At 53.4% G+C, this 19,139-nt stretch overlaps 1 protein-coding gene across 11 annotated transcripts in view; it reads right to left on the bottom strand.

The window, feature by feature from the left end:
• Window positions 1–16,271: 16,271 nt before the first annotated feature.
• SMARCA4 (SWI/SNF related, matrix associated, actin dependent regulator of chromatin, subfamily a, member 4) overlaps window positions 16,272–19,139 on the bottom strand; it is a 90,047-nt gene continuing 87,179 nt past the window's right edge. For 10 of the 11 annotated variants that reach the window (XM_030545897.1, XM_030545896.1, XM_030545895.1 and 7 more), the window contains 4 exons: window positions 18,399–18,500; window positions 17,881–18,013; window positions 17,051–17,190; window positions 16,272–16,764 (listed from right to left, as the gene is read on the bottom strand). In XM_030545897.1, the coding sequence (XP_030401757.1) occupies window positions 16,732–16,764; window positions 17,051–17,190; window positions 17,881–18,013; window positions 18,399–18,500 (408 nt within the window). In that variant the 3' untranslated portion in view covers window positions 16,272–16,731. The remainder of the gene's footprint in view (window positions 16,765–17,050; window positions 17,191–17,880; window positions 18,014–18,398; window positions 18,501–19,139) is intronic. The other variant, XM_030545900.1, reaches the window with a different exon arrangement.

The following is a 19,139-nucleotide window of genomic DNA, read 5'->3' as shown; positions in this document are numbered from 1 at the left end:
GAGCGCCGCCGGACCACCAGAAACAAGGGGGGGGGCCGTGTCTTCCGCGGCGTGGGGCATTTCCCACCAGAAGTGATGGTGATGGCCTGCCCCGTTCTCCCCCCCACCTGCTGCAAAGCAAGGAGTTAATCTGTGATGTTTGTGTCCCACTCCTGCCAGCAAAGGGCTTGGGTTTCCCCCGCTGCCCGGTGCTGCAGGCTTGCAGCCTGGCCGTAGGATGGCACAAGCCAACCTGGCTACGCAATAAAAGAGCCGGTCCCACTAGGTAATCCCAGCCCAGCCCCCCCCCCGTGAGAAGGTGTTTGAGGGGCCAGTCAGGAACACCAATGGGGTTGCATTCCCTACACTGTTTGTAATCCAGGGCTGCTCTTGCTTTCTCCTGGGGGAGAGGTGGATGTGCTAAGAGGGTGAAGCGAAGCCAGTAATTCTCCTGCCTCTGCTGAAATCCAGATAATGCCATGCTAGAAATCCAGGGCCTGGCCTGATGCCTTGACACCTGATCTTCTACAGGGAGGCAGCCGACACCGAGATATTCCCAAAGAAACACCAGGCCTGATTCTCTCATCGCTTCCAGCCGCGCAGATCAATAGTAACTCCAAAGTCAGCAGACTTAAACTGATGTAAAAACTGAAGTAAGAGAGACAGGACCCAGGCCAGTGATCCTGTGTGGGATAGTGCAGCAGCCATATGCCCCCCGACTTTTCAGAGCCATTCCCAACCCACTGCGGGGAAGCTGAGATCTGGAGCTTTTTGGTGAACCTGGGTTGCACCAATCCCCTCGGTTTTCATCATCTTACCTTGGCTTAAAGGTACCCTGAGCTGCCTCAGTCTGTAAACTGCCAGTGGTGGGTTCTAGGAGTTAACAGTTTTCAGCAAAGGTGAGGCTGGGCAAGAATCTAAGGCAAAGAGGCAGAGACAGTGGGGAGGAGAAACCCGACCTTGTAAAACAGCCCAGCACTAGATCTGACTTCCTAAAACGCCCATTAACCCGGGTCTCCAAATCCAGCTAGAAAATTGAACCAGAGAGGAAATGGCTGAAGCAAAAGCTACAACTGTGTCTCAAAAACACCAGCCTTCCATTCCTCTTTCACAAGGCCACGCCTATGTCAAGCTCACGGGGGCGGGGGAGCCTCATGCAGTGCGGGGATGAAGATCAAGGGCTACAGGCTGAAATAGCAGCTCAGCACTTTGTAACACAGGTTGCAGGAAATGCAGGGTGATGGAGACACACATTATAAGCCAAGACGGAAGCCACTGCAAAGCACCGAAGGACAGCTGCTTTTAGCAGCGCTCAAAGGGCTCCACCAAAGGAGGCAGCATTATCCCCATTTTACAGATGGGGAAACTGAGGTATAGGGCAGTGACATGACTTGCCTAAGGTCATCCAGCAGGCCAGAGGCAGAGCCAGGTCTCCAGAGTCCCAGCCCAGTGCTCTAGCCCCTAGGTAACACTGCTTCCCGGGATCCCCCACCATCAAAGCTGCAGCAACCCTCTTGCGAAGGCTGGGGTAGGGCCAGGAGAGATGCAGCCTGGGGACACCGCAGCAGTTCCATCCAGCAGCCACAATTTCCCAGCTGCAGGAGATTTAAAACATACTTTCCATCCTCAAGGCCTCATCCCAGAACAGCCCCAGAGACTCCTAGCTCCAGGCAATGGGAGGGTCATGGACTTAGCACCTCTTAGAGTCCAGCGTGGCCCCGCCCACTTCCGATGCATCACTTAAGTCTCACTTAAGTCTTCAAAGTAATTCACGGGTCACAAATTCTCCCAGCGCCGCCCAGCGCGATGGTTGATGTTTGGGCCACCACCCTCTCTCCCGTGCAACTGGCAGATCCCATTGACTGATCCGTTTACCTCCCTGGGTGCCGTTCCCGACCTGCGCAGGGTGAGAGGGGTCACGGCGTGGCCAAACCGCTGCTGTAGGGAACATGCACCGACTGGCACGTTCGTCCCATTTCCTGGTGAACCAGACGTTTCATGGTGAACGCTGACTTGGCTAGACTGCCCCACCTTTGAAATGGGGATAATGATTCTCCCCGACCTCGCTGGGGGTGCATGGCTGAGCGACCAGCTGGCGTGCTATATGAGTGCCAAGCAGTGGAGCTCTGGGCCATGTGGAGGCACCTACACTGAGATGTGACAACCACCGTCAACACGCTAAGGAGTGAACCGGGGACTTCCCTAGCAGGGACTGCAACAGACAGTGCTGTGGCTTGGGCAGAGAGCAGGTCCTGGAAAGAGACACAGACGGGGGCCTGCCCCCCACTCCAGAAACCCAGCTGGGGCTCCCAGCGTCCCTCCCTTCCCTTGTCCCCCAGTCTCATTCCTACAGCTAGCAGGGAACCTAGTCAGGCCCAGGCTGGAAAGCGAGAACCAGGAGCTGATCTGAGCAAGGAGGATGGCTGGTAGCGGAGGGGAGATCTTAGGACTGGGGTGGCAGAGGCCTTGTTCCAATGCGGGGACTGGGGAGGCCATTGAAGGGTGAGATAAATAACTCAGAATGGGTCTGATTTGTCTCTTTTTCCTCCTCATGCACGGCCAGAGCGTTTTTTGCAGGAGTCTGAAATATTAACCCTGGACTCCTCTCTTACACTTTGTCCCGATTTCCCCTTCCCTGTCTCCAAGTTTCAGTTTAGTGCAGTATCTTTTCTTTCTTCGACCCCTGACGCTTTCTCTACCTCTTTGGTTGCTGGAGTCAAATTCAAGCAGAAAACAGCTGGCTGCATGGAGTCCAGAGTGAGAATTAGCTCCTCACTGGATTCTTTGAATTGTTTTAAAAGGACCTTGCCTCATTTGCAGCATTCCGAGGGCCACTACCATGGGAACAAAGGCAGCCAGGAGTAAGCAGTGATTTGCAGGAGAGCTGCTACCTGGGACTGGATGAAATTACTTACACCAACCTTGTATTTGGCAAAAAATGCAGGTTCAGTGACACTAAAATGTTTTCCAACTATGTGTCAGTTTTGCTGAAATTTTTGTTTTGGAACAAAAGTTTTAACATTTCAGAAAACTCGAAATGCTGGGATGGCCATTTTCATAATGAAACAGCCTGATCTTTCAGGCTGAAATGAGTCTTACTTTCAATATGTCCTTTACTGATGTTTAGTTTTTAATCCAAAAACATTTTAAAATGCGCAGAATCAAAACATGTTGATTTTTTGTCCAAAACGAAACCCTGTTTGGCCCCAAACAGTTTCTCTTTTGACTTCTCCAAGCTGCTAAAACACCGAGAAATCTAGTTTTCACTCACTTCTGCTAATGAAATTCTTCTGGCTGCCACCTGAGAGCCGGGAGGGCCTAGGAGCAGAGAACTAAGACAGTGCCGGACAGTGCACAGGAACTGAAATAATACAAGAGGGGATTAAAAAACACACTGGGCTGGTGGCTAGGGAGATGGTTAGACTCAGAAGGCCTAAATTCCAGTCCGTCCTCTGCTACAGATTTCCTGAGTGAGCTCAAGCCAGTTGCTTAATCTCTCTGTGCCTCAGTTCTACTGGGGTAACCGCATCCATGCAAAGGGCGATGCAGGTGTAATGAGTAGGGGCCGTCTTCTTGTTCTGGGTTTGTACAGAACCCAGCACATTTGAGTCCTGCTCCATGACTGTGGCTACTTGGGGCAACCATAATATACCTAATAAATCAATGAAACTAGTAGAGGAGTCAAAAGAAAAATCCCACTTCTGGCTGCAATAGTTCTACTGTACAAACTCGTGCGCAGAGCAGGCCTCGAGATCAGTGAGGCAGAAAGAGGCACAGCGAGAAGATTCCTGCACCAGCAGGGACAAGCCACCGGGAAGGGAGAGACAGACACTGAGGATCCAAGCGGGTAGGAAAGCAGAGCGACACTGGCCAGATTCTCCATTGGCCTGCAGCTTCTCCAGTCATATAGGCCGCGGTTCAGCAAAGCACTTCAGCACCCGCTAAGCCGCGGGTTTCGCCGAAGAAGGGTGGTCCCCCCCCAGCGCACAGTGAGCGTAGAGCACTCTCTCATTCTGTCAGCCCCCGGGGGATTTGGTGGGGGTGGCTGGTGAGACGAGACCAAATCTGCCTGCGTGTTACCCTATCACCAACGTCCAGTACCTAGCTCCGAGGTGCAGCTGGCTCTGCTGTGCCAGCTGCTGTAGTTCTACAATATTATTGGCGCTAGCGCGTCCCCTTTGCCCAAGCGGTTAAGCACTGCCAGGCTTGTTTCCATGTGGAGGAAAACCTGATGCCACGAATCAGGTTGTTCTTTGGTGCAATCCTCTTTATTTACACAGAATGCACAAAGTCCTGACTCCTTATGCACACAAAGTCCTGTTTGTTTGTTTCTACTGTGATCAAGAAAACGACAGCAGGCAGGTTCCTGGCTCGCTATTTCCAAGCCTGCCTCCTGCCAGTCCTGTGCCCCAAGGAGCTCTGTCCCTCCGCCCTGTCTCCAGGAACATGCTTTTCTCAGTGCCTGCTGGCTTTCTCCCTCCGGCACACAGCTTGCCATGCAACTTCCCCTTTCCCCTACCCCCGGTGTTTGCAATCAGTCCCAAGGGAAACCCCTCAGACCACATCGTTTAATTCCACTCAGGCTTTGACATGCAACTAACTGCCTTGGGCGATGGCTTCTATTGGGTCCAGCTATCACTACAGAAAGGGGCTTAACTGCTCCTCCACTTTAGCCTTAGAGAAGGGTGGCTAGCTCTGTAATTGACCCATGCTTGAGGACAGCCATTTACCCTTCCCCTATTCTAGTGCTGATGAAAGTGAAAATCACCTGGCACTGACATCAGGTATTTCTCCCAGATACGCCTTTCCAAGATACCACGGCCCTTGGCTGTCGCAACCTCGCAGCTAGTCATGGCTTCCACTCCTCCTCAGCTACGCCTACCAACTGAGCTATACTCCTAGCCTGAAGTGGGAGCCAAAACCCAGAGAAACTGGTTCAAGAGGGATCACACCATACAGGGCGCGGCCCGTGAAAGCAATCAGTCACCTCACCACACAGCAAGAGACTGAGTGAGGGAACATGGCAGATCTTACTCCCACAGGAGGAAAGATCAGCACTGCAGGTTGTGATCCCTTCCTGCGGGCCTGTCTCCAGCAAGCGAATGCTGCAGATTTCCAGAGCCCTGTGCAAAAGACTCAGGCCTGATATCATGTAAATGCCACATTCACAGGGCCACGGATAACTGGACACAGGGCAGGGTGGGATGTGGAGGGGAAGCAGCAGTGGCTAATTCCTAAACTCTAGCTGTCAAATCCAGCTAATGAAAGATGGACTAAAATTCTCAGCCTTGTCTTTTAAATCAGAACCTGGATTCTAGGAGCTAAACGATGCTGAGAGTTCGAGTGTGTTTGGCTCTGGGTGAAAGTAGAGGCCAAAGTTAGCTCTATATTTTTGCCATCGATCTGTCCCAGAAATTCTCCCTTGCAGTTTTCCAGTGATAGCGTGAAAATACTTGATCTGGACAGAAATTGACCAGTGTGTGACAGACACCAACATCACCTAGCACAATCTTGGAAGGAAAAGGATGTTATTTGAAGACAACTCCTTTGATCAGGCTTCTTGGGAACAGCACATGGCAACACATGACATGGGTGCAACATTGCAGCCGCCTCCTATCCCGTTTCTTCACTGCCAGTGAACTGGAACCACGGCATCACCAGGACCAAGACATTGCCCAGAGGAAAACGGCTCATTTGGGATCTGGCGGTTCAGTACTAGCAGCCCTGCTGGCAGGTGGGAAGATGAGTGTTATTTACTGTTTGGCACATTAGCGCATACAGGTGCCAACCAACCTCATCAGATGTAAACAGACCAAGAATTTTGTTACCCCAGCTGGAGAGCCGGGGCCCTTAATCTAAACTTGAGAACCTCGTCTACACGCAGAAGTGAGGCTGACATTGTAAATTCACCCCCGAGCACTGGAGCTACCCCGACAATGGTGTAGATGCTGCTAGGTTGACGGAAACCCCCCTTCCATTGCTAGAGGAAGAAGCTACAATACAATGCTACAGCAGCATTGTGCCAGAGCTTAGATGGGGCCTCGATGTTCTAAGAAACCTAAAATCCTCTTGGGGTTGAATGATCTTCGATAAATCCATTTTAGGATGTCAGCTAGTAATAGCACCAAAGAGTTGGCTTAGCCTTAGGGGCCTTGCACTCTGGCTGGTCATTAAGGGAGCTGGTAGGCTAGGAAGGCACTGATCCATATTAATAAAAAGTCCCACTTTTTATCTAGCACTTTTCATCAGTAGATTTCAAAAGGCCCAGCTCTGAAAAGGTATTTTGGCACCTAAATCCCATTTGGCACCTAAATCCCTTTGCCAATCAGGGCCAAAGTGCTTTACTGAGGTCAGTATTATCCCCATTTTATAAATGGGGAAACTGAGGCACAACACAGCCATGCAGAGCCAGCCTCCCACCCCAAAGAGGTTCACCATAAGCCACTATGATTTGGTGACTCCATCTGAGGTGAGTGAAACTGGTGATTCTGAGTCAAATGTTAAGACACGGCCTTTGCAGGTTTAATGGGGATTTCTTTTTCAGTTGCATTACAGCAACCACCAGAGGGCCCAATCACGCAACAGGGCCTCATTGGGCAAGGCATTGTGCAAACAGAATGACAATCCCTGTCCTGAACAGCTTGCTATCCTGACTAACATCCCAAATGCAAGCTAGCCTCGTTGGGGGCGTGTTTCACGGTACATACAGAGAAATTAGAACCAAACTAGAACCAAACACCAAACACTCTTGCTGAGAGGTTGTAATGTAACATGCCTTGATCGCTTAGACTCCAGACCAAGCATGCACAGTAACCAGAGAGAAAGCAGGCTGCTCCCTATGGCACTGAAGCCCGCCTGGTCTACTCTATGAAGTTAGGTCAACGTAAGCCACTTTGTGTCGACCGAGCCGGGCTCGCTTCTGCACTTAGATTTGTTTGTCACCACTGCAAGCGTCCCGTTCCGGCAACGCAGGAACACAACCTCCCCAAGTGGCACTGGGCTGTAGCCAACATAGTGAGATTGACGCCCTACGAGCGTAGACACTGTGTGACCTATGGCAACCTTAACAGTCCTCCAGCAGCTGTCCCACAATGCCTGAAACTGACTGCTCTGGCCACAGTCGTGAACTCCACTGCCCAGGGGTCACAGAGCATGGGAGCAAGTGGGGACTGTGCACTGCAGCAGATCAGCTGAGCGGCCGGAAAAGGAGAGCAGAGGGAGTTGCACCAGGACATAACGGGGCGCCTCTGGCAGCAAACACAAACACTGCAGACTCTTGTGGACAATCTACATGGCATCAGTGGCTGCATCCCTGCCCCTCTGGCCCCGGGGAAAGTCAGGACACCCCCAGCTTTGCACACACAGCTGCAGGTGTCGCCGAAACAGAGTGAAATGGACAGAAATGCTCTTTCCCCGGTGAAGTGTTGTTCTGTTCGTTGATTTCAGAGTTTTTATGGGAGTGGTTTTTCTTTGCACATCCTTGCTATGTCGGGTTGTGGTTTGCAAAACAAATCTATTTTGGGGAGCAACAATATCTTTGTTATTTCACAACATAGATTGCAGAATTCTGAGGGCTCTCAAAAGCGCCCACTGCTTGTATACAGAGCAACAGAACTCATGGGATCGGTGACAAACTCAGTAATAATTATAAAGGTGCAGCAACCACCACAAAATTAATATGTGCATTAATAGTGTTATTATCAAATATCATAATGCCTCTCTGTAAATCCCTGGTACGCCCACATCTTGTATGTTGCATGCAGATCTGGTTGCTCCCTCACAAAAAAGAGAAATTAGAATTGGAAAAAGTACAGAGAAGGGCAACAAAAGTAATTAGGGGGTAGAACCGCTTTTGAGTGAGGAGAAATTAAAGAGCAGCAATTATCCCCAGTCCTTATCTTAGAGTCTCCTTAGTTGGCAGCTTTCCTGAGGACTTGGGGCTGGATTTTACCCTCTTTAAAATGGGTGTAGGTTGGGAGTCACTCTTCTTTGGTCCTGGAGTTACCCCAGGGTAAACCGATGTGTGAGGAGACACAAGTGCTCGGGATTTTGGAAACACTGTGTTTGCAGAGTTGCGCTGTGAACCGAGAGCTGGATTTTGCGCGGGTGAGTAGGCAATCGGAGGAATGCACGCAGCACAGAGGTCATTTTAGAGAACGTCAAAGATTATCAATAGGGTAGCGGCTCAGGAACCCTTGTGCGAGGCACCGGACGAGCACAGGACAATACAGGTGGCCCCTACCTTGATGCTCCTCCAGTCTAAGATCTGCGCTCGTGCAACCAGGAAGTGATTCAGGGCAGCCTCACGTGCAACGCAGGTCAAACGAGATGATCCCACCGACTCGAGGACGATACCGGTGAGACTTTCACCAAAGCGCTGCCAAATGTGCATTGCAACCTAGGAACCATTCCCAGGACTCCCACCTTTGCTTGCCATCCGGTATTCTGTAACCACAGTGACCGGCTCAAGGACTGACAACGGACATGCGATTGTCCTCCAAGGTTCTCCCTGCTGCTCCGATTAATCAGCTGAACTTAACCCGCTGGCAGCTGCGTTGGGCCTTGCTGAAAGGCCACCTGCCATATGATTGCTGACGTGAGCAGCAGGCTATGGGGAGGAGTGGGGGGGAAGAGCTGCAGCCACCAAGAGCTCTACCGCTGTGCGCCCTTGGGCACGTCACGGCCGCTGCTGTGCCTCAGTTTCCCCATGTGTTAAATGAGGACTAGTAGTAACAGCCTCACAGGACTGGCTTAAGGGTAAATGCATTTCTGTTTTGTGATCCTCAGGTGGATGTTCCTATAGACCAGTGGTTCTCAACCACATCCACACAGTGTATATAGTGCCTGTATGGCCCAGAGGGTGTCACAGGGGCGGCAGATGTGAGCTGATTGGGCTGCAAGCAGCCCGCAGGCTGAGAACCACGCCACAGATCAGAAAACTCTTCTGCGTTTCATGTGGGTGTCAAAGCCAACACACCGTACGGCAGGTTTGGCTTTGCTGGCGCCGTTGGGCGCAGGGGCTGCACGTCTCTAGGAAAGAGGAGCTAGCAGCAAGAAGTCCCAGTTGTAAGGCAGGTGCAGCCTTTTGGCTGCTGGCCCGCGGCAGCGTGGGACACAGTGCTGGGCAAACCCTTCCCAACGGGCATTAGAGGTGCCACTTAGACTCTGCACGCTCCCATCATGGGCCAGACCCTCCACTGGTGTCTCAATAGCACCCTGGGGAAGAGAATGAGCCTAGAACCACTGAGATATTTCATGTTGTGTGAGGGGGACTCAAGCCATCACATTCATCAGCCTGCAGGATCATGCAGTTTACAGGGAGGCAGAAGCGTGGACCCCACCAGGTCCAGGAGACCTTGACAGCTCCGGCTGCACCATGCGTCATGGCTGAGAGCCTGGCCCTGAATTTCACTGCCTCTCTCTTCAAGGCCAGGGGCATCAGATTGTCTGCCTGTAACACACGTTATGTACGTGGGTATCTCCGTAAGAGCGCGTGCGTCAGGGACGTCCAGCTAGCTCCAGGTGGTCTGGCCACACGCGCATACCCCATGCGGGTGAGTCCCCCTCTCTCAGTCCACAGAGCCTACGCGCTGTTACAGGCCCCAGCAGCTGCAAATCCCAGGTTCAATTCCTGATGCATGGGCCAGAAGGGCAGCCCCCCGGAACAAGGCAAAGGGAGTTATGTAGAAAACCTGGGCTTTACTGGTGCAGACAGAATAGAATGAAGTGGGGTCTTTAGAGGCCAGGGGGATCTGCATTAAACATTTAGCAAAGGAAATTGCTTCTTGCCTCTTTTTGGACCCAGAGTTCCTCGCTGCTTCCCTTTGCGTGGCAAGCCCCAGATGGCTGTAACAGGCCCCTGCCCTGGGCCGTGACATCCCCCAAACCCTTCCGCGCTGCCACGGCAATCATTCACTCTAACAGCAGCATTGCCAGCTCACAAAACTCACAAATCCGGCCTCAAAAAACCTCAGGCAAATGGCTAGAAAAATCATGAGATCTTCCCAAAACATATTATTTGGTTTCTTCTCATTTGCCATGTGGGTTCTGAGCCATGAGGGGGTCACGTTTGCAAGTTTTTCTCTGAAACCATGGAGAGCAGGATTATATTTTTTAAATGAAAGCTGCAAATCTCAGGCAAAAAAAAATCACCTTGACTCCAGGAGCTGGGGCTTTTCAGGAAAACACCAAATATCACAAGACTAACAATGAAAATATGAGAGCTGGCACCCCAGAAAAATAGCAGTGTAACTGTGCACTGATTGCTCAACTCCTGGAGAAGCAGAGACAAGGAGCAGGAATCTTCATCTGTTCCCTGCTCTTTATTCCTCATTCCTTCTATTAGAAGATTCGTGGCTGTAACTGCCTCCAAAGTGCTCTCTGAAATGGCCAGATTATGGTACAGGCACCGTAGCGTTGTGCCCAAGGCCCCAACAATTTGAGTGAGGAGCAGCTTTGATTTTTTAAAATTAAGGTCGGGCTTTGTCTACACACCAGCACTTGGAGAGAACAAATCCAAATTCACTGCTGGTGTGAATGTAAAGAGTTAAATCACATCAACTCCAGTGTGGAGACTCATTCAGGGCTTGTCTACATGGACAGTGAGTTTGTGGCAAGCAGGCTGTGCCCCTATCCCGATCTAGTCTGTGTCTGCCTGGACGCTGTGTCCGTGTGCTAACAGCTCCCAAGGGCGCTTTGAGGTGGCTCAGCTCAAAGCCCATCACGGAACTGTTTACACAGCAGCCAGGGCCAGCGGCTAAGCTGTAGCCGGGCAACCCGCCGAGCGGTGCGTGAGCCCAGCGCTGCAGGGCTGGCAGAGGGGAACACTTGCCAACACCTCGAAGCGGCATTGGGCAGGACCATCTGGCCACTGGGGCAGCCTGGTGGACTTTACTCGGCGGAATCTAGGGGCCGGCGTGGTGTTTAATGAGAGCCAGCCGCGTGTTTGCCATTCTGTTAGTAAATACAAGCTGTACTCTGGCCGCAAATAGACGTCCCGGGCAGGCGGATCTGGGGGCACCGTGAGGCGCTCCGCCAAGCCAATCACATGCCTGGGAGAAACGCAAGACAACACAGTCCACTCCGGCAGGGCTCGTCTACACTGGGAAATCGACCAGCAGCACAACAGGCCTCTTGGCCCAGGACGCAGCAGGTGAGGGACGCTGACAAACCCACTGCCGCCGACTCCCTTGAGCTCTGGTCAGTTAGCCCAGTTACCAAGAGATGCCGCTGGCCACAATGACCTACATGCTGCCAGGCGTCCTGGGGAACGGCTGCCGCTCCACATGCTCCGAGGCGGGAAGTTTACGCTGCCCCCCGCTAGCCCAGGACTTGCGAGGGGCCCTGGGAAGCGAATCCTCCCCTGCGTGGATATGGGGGTCACGCCACTCCTGGCCCTTGGGCCCAGAGGGTGACAGTCTCACCCCCAGAGTTTACGATGAGACGGGACCGTTGTGATCATCTCAAGGCAGAGAACCTCGCTCAGCTGAGCCCAGGGACCCCCGCAAACTGCTGGGTCAGAAACAGAGCGAGCGGAGCTGCCCGTGTTCACAACGCCAGCAGCGAAGTGAGGCCCTTCCTGTGCGCTGGCCCGGCCCAGCCTCACCCAGCTGGCTGCACTTGGAATCTGGCAGCTGCTAACATGGAACCAGGTCTATCTGGCCACGAGTCAGATTTACCTTAAAAAGAAATCAGGCCACTCTGTGACTCCTCCCTGCTCCTTCGCTGGTTGGCTGCAGAGCCACAGGGGAAAAGGGAGGGAGGAGACGGGCTGACGGACTCCTCCCCAGAGCCAGCCTCTGGCAATGGGAAAGGGGCCGCTTGGAGGCAGCGATCCCTAGTGGGTGAAAGGCATCCCAAAGGGCAGGGGCTGGGAGGGCTTTCTGGAATGTGGCTCTAGGAAAGAGCAGCTCAGATTCAGAATTCGCTTCTTGGGGAACTGGCCTCCCTCCCAGCTAGGTGCAGCCTCCTCTTCCTCTGTGCCCCTACCCTGCATTTCTAGGATTCTAGGCGTGCGCCGATGGCACGTCTGCCTGTGGGGTGGATTTGCCCCAGCTCTGGAGGGCTGTGTACATACCATAGTGGCCTTAAGCCACCTTTGGGTGGGGCCCCGACCCTGGGCCAGCCCACGGATGCTTGGAATGGTCCCAGCTGGTGGTAGTCCCTAGGGGACCCCCTAGCCACAGTGATATTGGGGGTTGCAGGGGCAAGCTAAGGCAGTTGGAGGCCAACATTGCATTGCAACGCTGCCCTAATGCAGCCGGTGCAGGATTGCAGAACTAGGGCAGCGTCTTCAAAAGACGGCAGGCTCAGCGTTCGGTGCCGTTAATTCCAGCCCGAGCCTCCATGGAAAGCAGGCCCTTGGTGCAAGGGATGCAGCCCCCTTGGAGAACACAGAGTGCTGCAGCTGGCTACAGGGAATTCTGCAAAAGGCCTCGGGGTGGCAGGGTGGAGCTAGGCAGCTGGGTCCGGTAGGGGTCAGTTTATCAGAGTGGGCGCATGTGCGGAGCAGCACCAGTTTAAAACCCGTGCTACCGGCTGTGTGGATGCTTGGATTTCCGTTCAAACCAGACTTACTCTGGTTCAGCCTGAGCAACTGAAGTGAAGTCACCCTTAAACCCAAACCAGTTTCACAAGAAGGTTTAAACCAGGGTGCATGGGTGCAGACAGGCCCTGCAGCACAGCAGAGGGTAGGAGCAACAAGAGACACGTTCAGAGCGGCCCTGCAGCAGTTCTACGTCAGCGGCATCCCCACGAGCCAGGCTGGCCCAGCCCGGCTCCACCCGCCAACAGGATTCATTTGCCCTCTGCCACGCTGGCAGCCAGCTCAGAGACAGGGCAGGCCATGGGCAGGTATCCTGGCAATGAGGGCGACTTAACCCTTCAGGTTTGGGAAAAGAACCAGCAGAACTTGCTGGGAACAGCCGGGCGGCACTGGAAAGGGGCTGGGCTCAGCTCACGCTGGGTCCTTTTGCCTCTTTCCATGATATACCAGCCCGAGCTCTGCTGAGCTGAGAGGTGCCAGGCTGGACATAAACAGGTTCTCTCCAGCTCCTGCCCCCCTCTCCCCAGCCCCCAAAACAGCTGGCTGGGGCTGTGCAAAAATCTCCTACAAAGGAACTAAACGTCAAATAATCAAGAGCCCTTGTACAAAGCCCAAGGGCAGATTTTAGGAGCACAGACAAGGAGGGCCCCCGGTGCTAAATCAAGGCTACCACAGATGGTTCCCCGGGGAGAGAGACCCCGAGGCCCTCGGCACTGGCTTCCTCAGGGCTGCTGGCAAACAGAGGTCAGGCAGTGTGGCAGAAACCTCCATTGCTAAGGCACAGCACCGACGCAGCCGCGGGTTGTGTACGATGCTGCTACAAACCACGCTGCTGCCTTAGTGACAAAGGTCCACATTGTATCGCCGAGCTCTCCAGGGGTCTGAACGGAGCACGTGGCTACGCTGGAAAAGTCACCATTAGCTCACACCTGCTCCCCAGAAACCCCCCTGGCTGCTGTACTTCCACAGAGGATTCAGTGAAAGGCAGGGGAGGGGCCTTCATTCTCCAACAGGGACTTTCCCAGTCAAAAGCCCACAGCAACTCCCGCAGAGCAGGCCTGGGAAGAACGGCAGCTGTGGTTAACTCAACCCCAGCAAGCATCACGGCTTAAGCATCTAGCTAGAACCCATCACCATGATATCTGGGCACCTCCCAATCCTTACTGCGTTTATTCTCCCAGCCACCCAGGAGACAGGGCAGGGCTATTAAACCCATTGTACAGGTGGGAAACAAGCACAACAAAATCACTTGCCCAAAGTCGCACAGAAAGTTAGTGGCAGAGCAGAACCTGGAAGACGACAAATCAGGGAGACCGAAGCGAAAGGGCTAATGTGATCTTGGGATGCATGAAGGGAGGAATTCTGAGTAGGAGCAGAGGTTATTTTACCGCTGTAAGTCACTGCTGGAACCCTGTGTCCAGTTCGGGAGGGATGAAGGGGTCGGAGAAGAGCCATGAGAATGACTGAAGGGTTAGGGACCGTGGTTAGTCCCTTTGGAGAATGGGATTAGGTTCCTAAGTGACTGGGGTGCTTTGGAAAATGTCCCCCCTTATCTCTTGTTCTTTTCTGAAAAGCATCTTCCCACAGCACTGGCAAACCAAGGGAGCAGCCCCCAAAGCTGGAGTTTCACAGCCTGTAGGTAGCCATTCAACTGCGCTACCGTGGGACAAAGCGCCAGAGCAAACCAGCCCCTTCTGCTTGGGCTGCTTTCCCTTTGGGGAAGAGAAACAGCCCGAGAACAGCGGTGTGGGAAAGGCAGGCCCAGGACCCCCTCCCCCCATCTACGGAATGACACAGGCCTGCCTCTCTACCGGGACATATTCCGTCACACAGGAAGGAAGGCAAAAGAACACAGTGCCTAGCACAGAGCAAATGAGTCACTGCTGGTGCAAGGGCAGTGGGGTGCGAGGAAGGGGGTGAGCCGGATTTCCGGCTCTGATGTAGATGGGCAGATGGCATCACCAAAAATCAGGCAAGGGAAGTTTGCATCCACGTGGCTGGTGTTATCGTGAGCGCTGCAGAATACAAGATGCAGCTGTCATCCCTCCCCAGACCGTCCCTGCTTTCCAACAGCTGGGCAGGAGAGAGGACGAGGGCGGCTAGAGCCTGTGATGTTTGGGGGTGAAGATAGACATTAGCCCAGTCGTCAGATTCTTCAGCCAGGCTCATCGATCACAGGAGACCACAGGGCTGCCCCAGATGCTGGGCTGCTGCCCTCCAGTGGCAACAACTCCAGGGAAAGATCTTTTGAGTCAAGCCACCGAGAACAACAGATCCCAGGAAGGAGCAACTTGAGCCCAGCTTAGGTTCCACAGTCAAACCGGCCCCACCTCCAGCCAGCTTCCAAATTCCTAATGTGGCAGTGCAGATTAAATACAGCTCAGCTGCTCCGAGCAGCGCAGCCTGGCTCTAGGAGGGGAGGTGCTGCCAGGGCCCCAGCTGGCTACAGCTTCTATGGGAAACCCCTCGCTTCTTCGAGAGCTCTTGTCCGTGTGGATCCGCTCCCATGCGCGCTACATGTGGGCGTAAGTGGGGTCCACGCGGCCAAGACGCCTCGAAGAACCAGCTCCCACCAGGTAAGGAACCATCCTTCCCACTCATCTTCCCAGGCTGCCCTCAATGTTCATTGGCAAAATATTGACGGTTGTTAGGTGAAAAAGGCTGTGGTGCCAGCGAGCACAGAGGAAAGAGCAGCAGGGAAATGGGGGGGGACGGGGACGGACGACAGAGAATCTCTGGAACTTCACAGACATCAGTAAATAATTCCCTGGTATCCAAAAGAGGTGGATTATTTACCTGTCTCTCTCAGCCCAGCCCATAAATTGTTAAAAGAAACCCTTGTGAACAATTAGGTTCAAAATACATTGAGCAAGAAGCTTCACCCCCGGCCCCCCCCAGGCTGCTGCAATTTGGTTCTCTGTGCCCAGGCATGGCAGGGGGGTGCAGTCCCTGGCAAGACCCTCTGCTGTATTTGACTGCACAGCCCCACCTAGTGGATCTTGCTGAGAAGACAGGAACTTGGTCTCTGCAGGTCACTGCAGCAGTGTTCCCCTGCTGGCTCCGGGCACGTCCTCCGGCTGGAAACGAGTCTGTCAGTTCTTAAACCGTCTCCACAATCTGCATGTTCATTAATACACTAATTCAATTGCCAGCCCTCGGCGGGCGAAAAGGATCCCCTTCCACGGCTGACAAATCCAGTGGAGTCTGCCAGCAAGGCTAACTCGGGCGTGAGCTGGCCCCTTTCATCCCAAAGAGAGGTCAGCACTGACGGCAGATGATAAATTCAAATATCCACTGTCCTGCTGACCGGTTTATCCAGGTGTCAGTTGTGGATATTGGGGTGGGTGAAGCAGGACAGCTAGATGCTGCAGAGGCAGCGCTGCTTAATTCTAGGCCTGATACGACTCATGGGCCACAAGGTCTTGACTGTACCGACCCTCACAAAGCAGGTAAGGGTAACCCACGGGCGGGTAACAACCCGGTCGGTTGTGGGGGGTTGCTATGCTGGGTGATCTAACGTGTGCGGTTACTATAGCGAGTAGAGAGGCAGAAGCTCTTTTTGCAGACCTGCTGCTACAACTGCCAAGCCAAGAACCAGCAGCGGGTCAGCCTTGAAGCATTTCTTGAGGGGTAGGGAAGGGAGGGAACCAGCTGAAGGCCAGATCGGGGCAGTAGGAAGGGGGTTGTGGGGCCTAATTAACTGAACACACGTTCAGCGAGCCAGAAGAACGACCCAGCCAAAAAAAAGTAACGTTCTGTTTAATTTATTACTGTTTGAAATCCAGTGACATTGACACACACAGTCACCGCCGGCACCCTTGTCAACTGGCGGGCAGCTGGCGGTTTGACCGCTTTAATAAAATACAGTACTAGGAGTGGACTGCTACACACATGCATCCACAGTTTAAAACTACAGTGATTCAATACTGCAACTGAAACAGTACTGCCATAAAAAGAAAAGAGATCAAGTGTTCCCCGATTCATAATTCTCTTGGACAGTTAATGCTGTAACGAACGCTACCGATGTCAGGACAAGGCAAGACACAAACAGTCCTACATCCTCTCTGCAGTATAAATATGGAAGAGTTTTATACAGCTGACTGAAGTCTGATACTACATTTCTTGCTACCCGTTCGAGCTAAAGGGATACAGCGCGTCCGCTTTGGAAAGACCGGCTCTGGTGGGCTGGACCATGGAATGAATGTTGCTTAATCATCTTCAGTGCCACTTCCTGAGCGATCCTGGGGGACGAGAGGAAATGGACAGGGGGAGAGATTAGAGTGGAGACATTCCCATGGGAGGGCTGAGTGCTTAGAGACGTTTATCCCATCAGCTTCCCTGAGTCTTCCCTTTAAAGGGGCTCGTTCCCCTCCTGCTACAGCCCCGCGTCAGATACTCTGCAAACACCAAGCTAAACACATCACCGTACAGAAGGCTAAGTGCCTGCTGTGGCTCCGTTACAGGCGAGCACCACAGAAGATTACACGGGCAGCAACTGGGGGTGGAGAACTGAGCTCCTGCACTTACCTCCTCCTGCTCCTCTTCACTGTCGTCGTCACTAACCACTGGCTTGGCCCGGGAGCCGCGGCTGGTGCGCCTGCGACCCTTCAGCCGGTCTTGTGCTTTCTCCTTTCTGCCCAGCTTGATCTTCACCTTGACGGAGCGAGCTGCAGGGAAGTACAAGGAGACGCAGAGAGTCTGAACACTTGTACAGGTTAAGGCTCGGCACTGCCACACGGCAACAAAGCTTCCGCTGCAAATTAGACCCCTCCTACTATAACACAGACATAGTAAGTACGTGGCACTTCTAGAACGCTTTCCATCTCAGGGCGAGAGCAGCGCCTTCTGCTTACCTTCCAACAGCTGCCATCTAAAACAAACACCGTACCTCCAGAGCATCTGCTCTTGTATCAAACTTCCCCCCCCTTGCTGCATCCCTGGTAAGTTTCACGTTGTCCTTTAACTCAGCTGTCGCTGGAGATCTCCTGACCTACCTGGCTGAGCAGCTATGGCCTAGAAAGCAAATGGGAGGAGTTATGTTCCCCATGCAGAGAACCAACATGCATTTCCCTTCCTTTCCTCCAAGACAGCCCTGGCGCCTGCAGTCCTCTCCCTGCCCCAGAACAGAGAGAACACAGGCAGGGCAGTGTGAGCTTCCCCCAGCCACAGTGCCCCTGCCAATGTGCCTCAGTCCTGTCCTGGAGAAGAGAGGAGAGGGCAGGGGCCGCGGCTTTAGTTAGCTTGGTCATCACCCTTTCACAGAGACCGTCTCCAGTGAGCACACGAGAGCTGAATATGGCAGGCACCTGCATGCATACACTCCTGCTTAGCGGAGGCAGCGGCAGAAGAGTACTCACACTCTGATTCAGATCCTTCCTCTTCTCCTTCCTCCTCCTCCTCACTCTCCTCACCTTCACTGTCTTCCTCTTTCTCAATTTTCTGCCTCACGCTGGTGAAGACGGACTGCAGCACTATGGAGTCTTCGTAGATCTAGAGGACGAAGCCACAGCAGCCTGGATGAGTCAGGGCAGGTTACCTTCTGGAGAGGGCTGTGGCTCCCCACAGCCATTCCCTGCTCGAGGCACCAGAGTCGTGGCACTCTGTCACACGACACGACGCCTGCTTCATCTAACTGATGCCCGCTCACACCAAAGTCTGGGTATTAAGCGTTTGCCATGCTTAGGAATAATCCAGCTTTAACCAGATCAGCTTTTATTAGGAAGAAAGGGCTGGCCATCTTGCAATCTAATTGGCTGGCCAGATTTAATGGGATTCTCTAAAAAAGAGGTGTTTAGTCCCAATCACTCCATGGGTCGAGAGAGGGAGGGTCACTGCCCCCACCTGAGCCCTGGCAGCGGGGAAGGAGGTGCCTTACCAGAGAGCCTTCCAGATTAAAGGTTTGTGCGTTCTGACACAGCAGCATGACGTCCTTCTCCAGATCATTCAGGCTGCGGTACTTGTGGTTGCGGATGCGTTCCTGAGAAAGAGGCAAAGGTCAGTCACCTCGCACATGGCCAGCGATTCAACGCCTGGTGCTGCTCCCCATCCTTAACTGCTCCCTTGCTGGCTACCCAATGCTGCCTTCTACGTCACCTGGAACGGCCTCACAATTAGCACCTGCCAAGTGCAGGGCTCCAGCACGACCACACACCCCAGTAGGCTGTCTGCCCCTTGGGGCTTTTTCCCCCAGACCTCCCCAATGCACCTGCACAGCCTGTGCCATGTAAATACAGGCAGCTTCTGGCAGGGTGTTAGGAACCCTCAATCGACAGTGCTGTTCCCAGCCCAGCTGCAGCCCCTTACAGCCAACGGCAGTGGCTGGATAATTGGGATCATGAAGGAAATCTTCCCCCACACACTGGTATTCAGCACACAGAATTGCACCACCAAGAAAGAGGTCCGCACCCTACAGGTGCCACAAGCCAGAGATGCAACCAGGTGGGGCCCCGTGGGACAGGCTTTGTGAGAACAGGTGTGGCCAGCACAGAGAAGGTGCTTGGCCAATGCGGATCTGCAGGGGTGGAGGTCTGTGCAGGGGAAGACGACGCAGGGAGCAGCTGGGACAAAGCTTGGGTGGAGCCCAGAGACAGGAGGGAGGAGGAAAGATCAGAGGTGG

Source organism: Gopherus evgoodei, unplaced genomic scaffold (genome assembly GCF_007399415.2).
Source record: "Gopherus evgoodei ecotype Sinaloan lineage unplaced genomic scaffold, rGopEvg1_v1.p scaffold_40_arrow_ctg1, whole genome shotgun sequence".
NCBI lineage: Eukaryota > Metazoa > Chordata > Testudines > Testudinidae > Gopherus > Gopherus evgoodei.
This window is presented reverse-complemented; position numbering and strand designations above follow the sequence as displayed.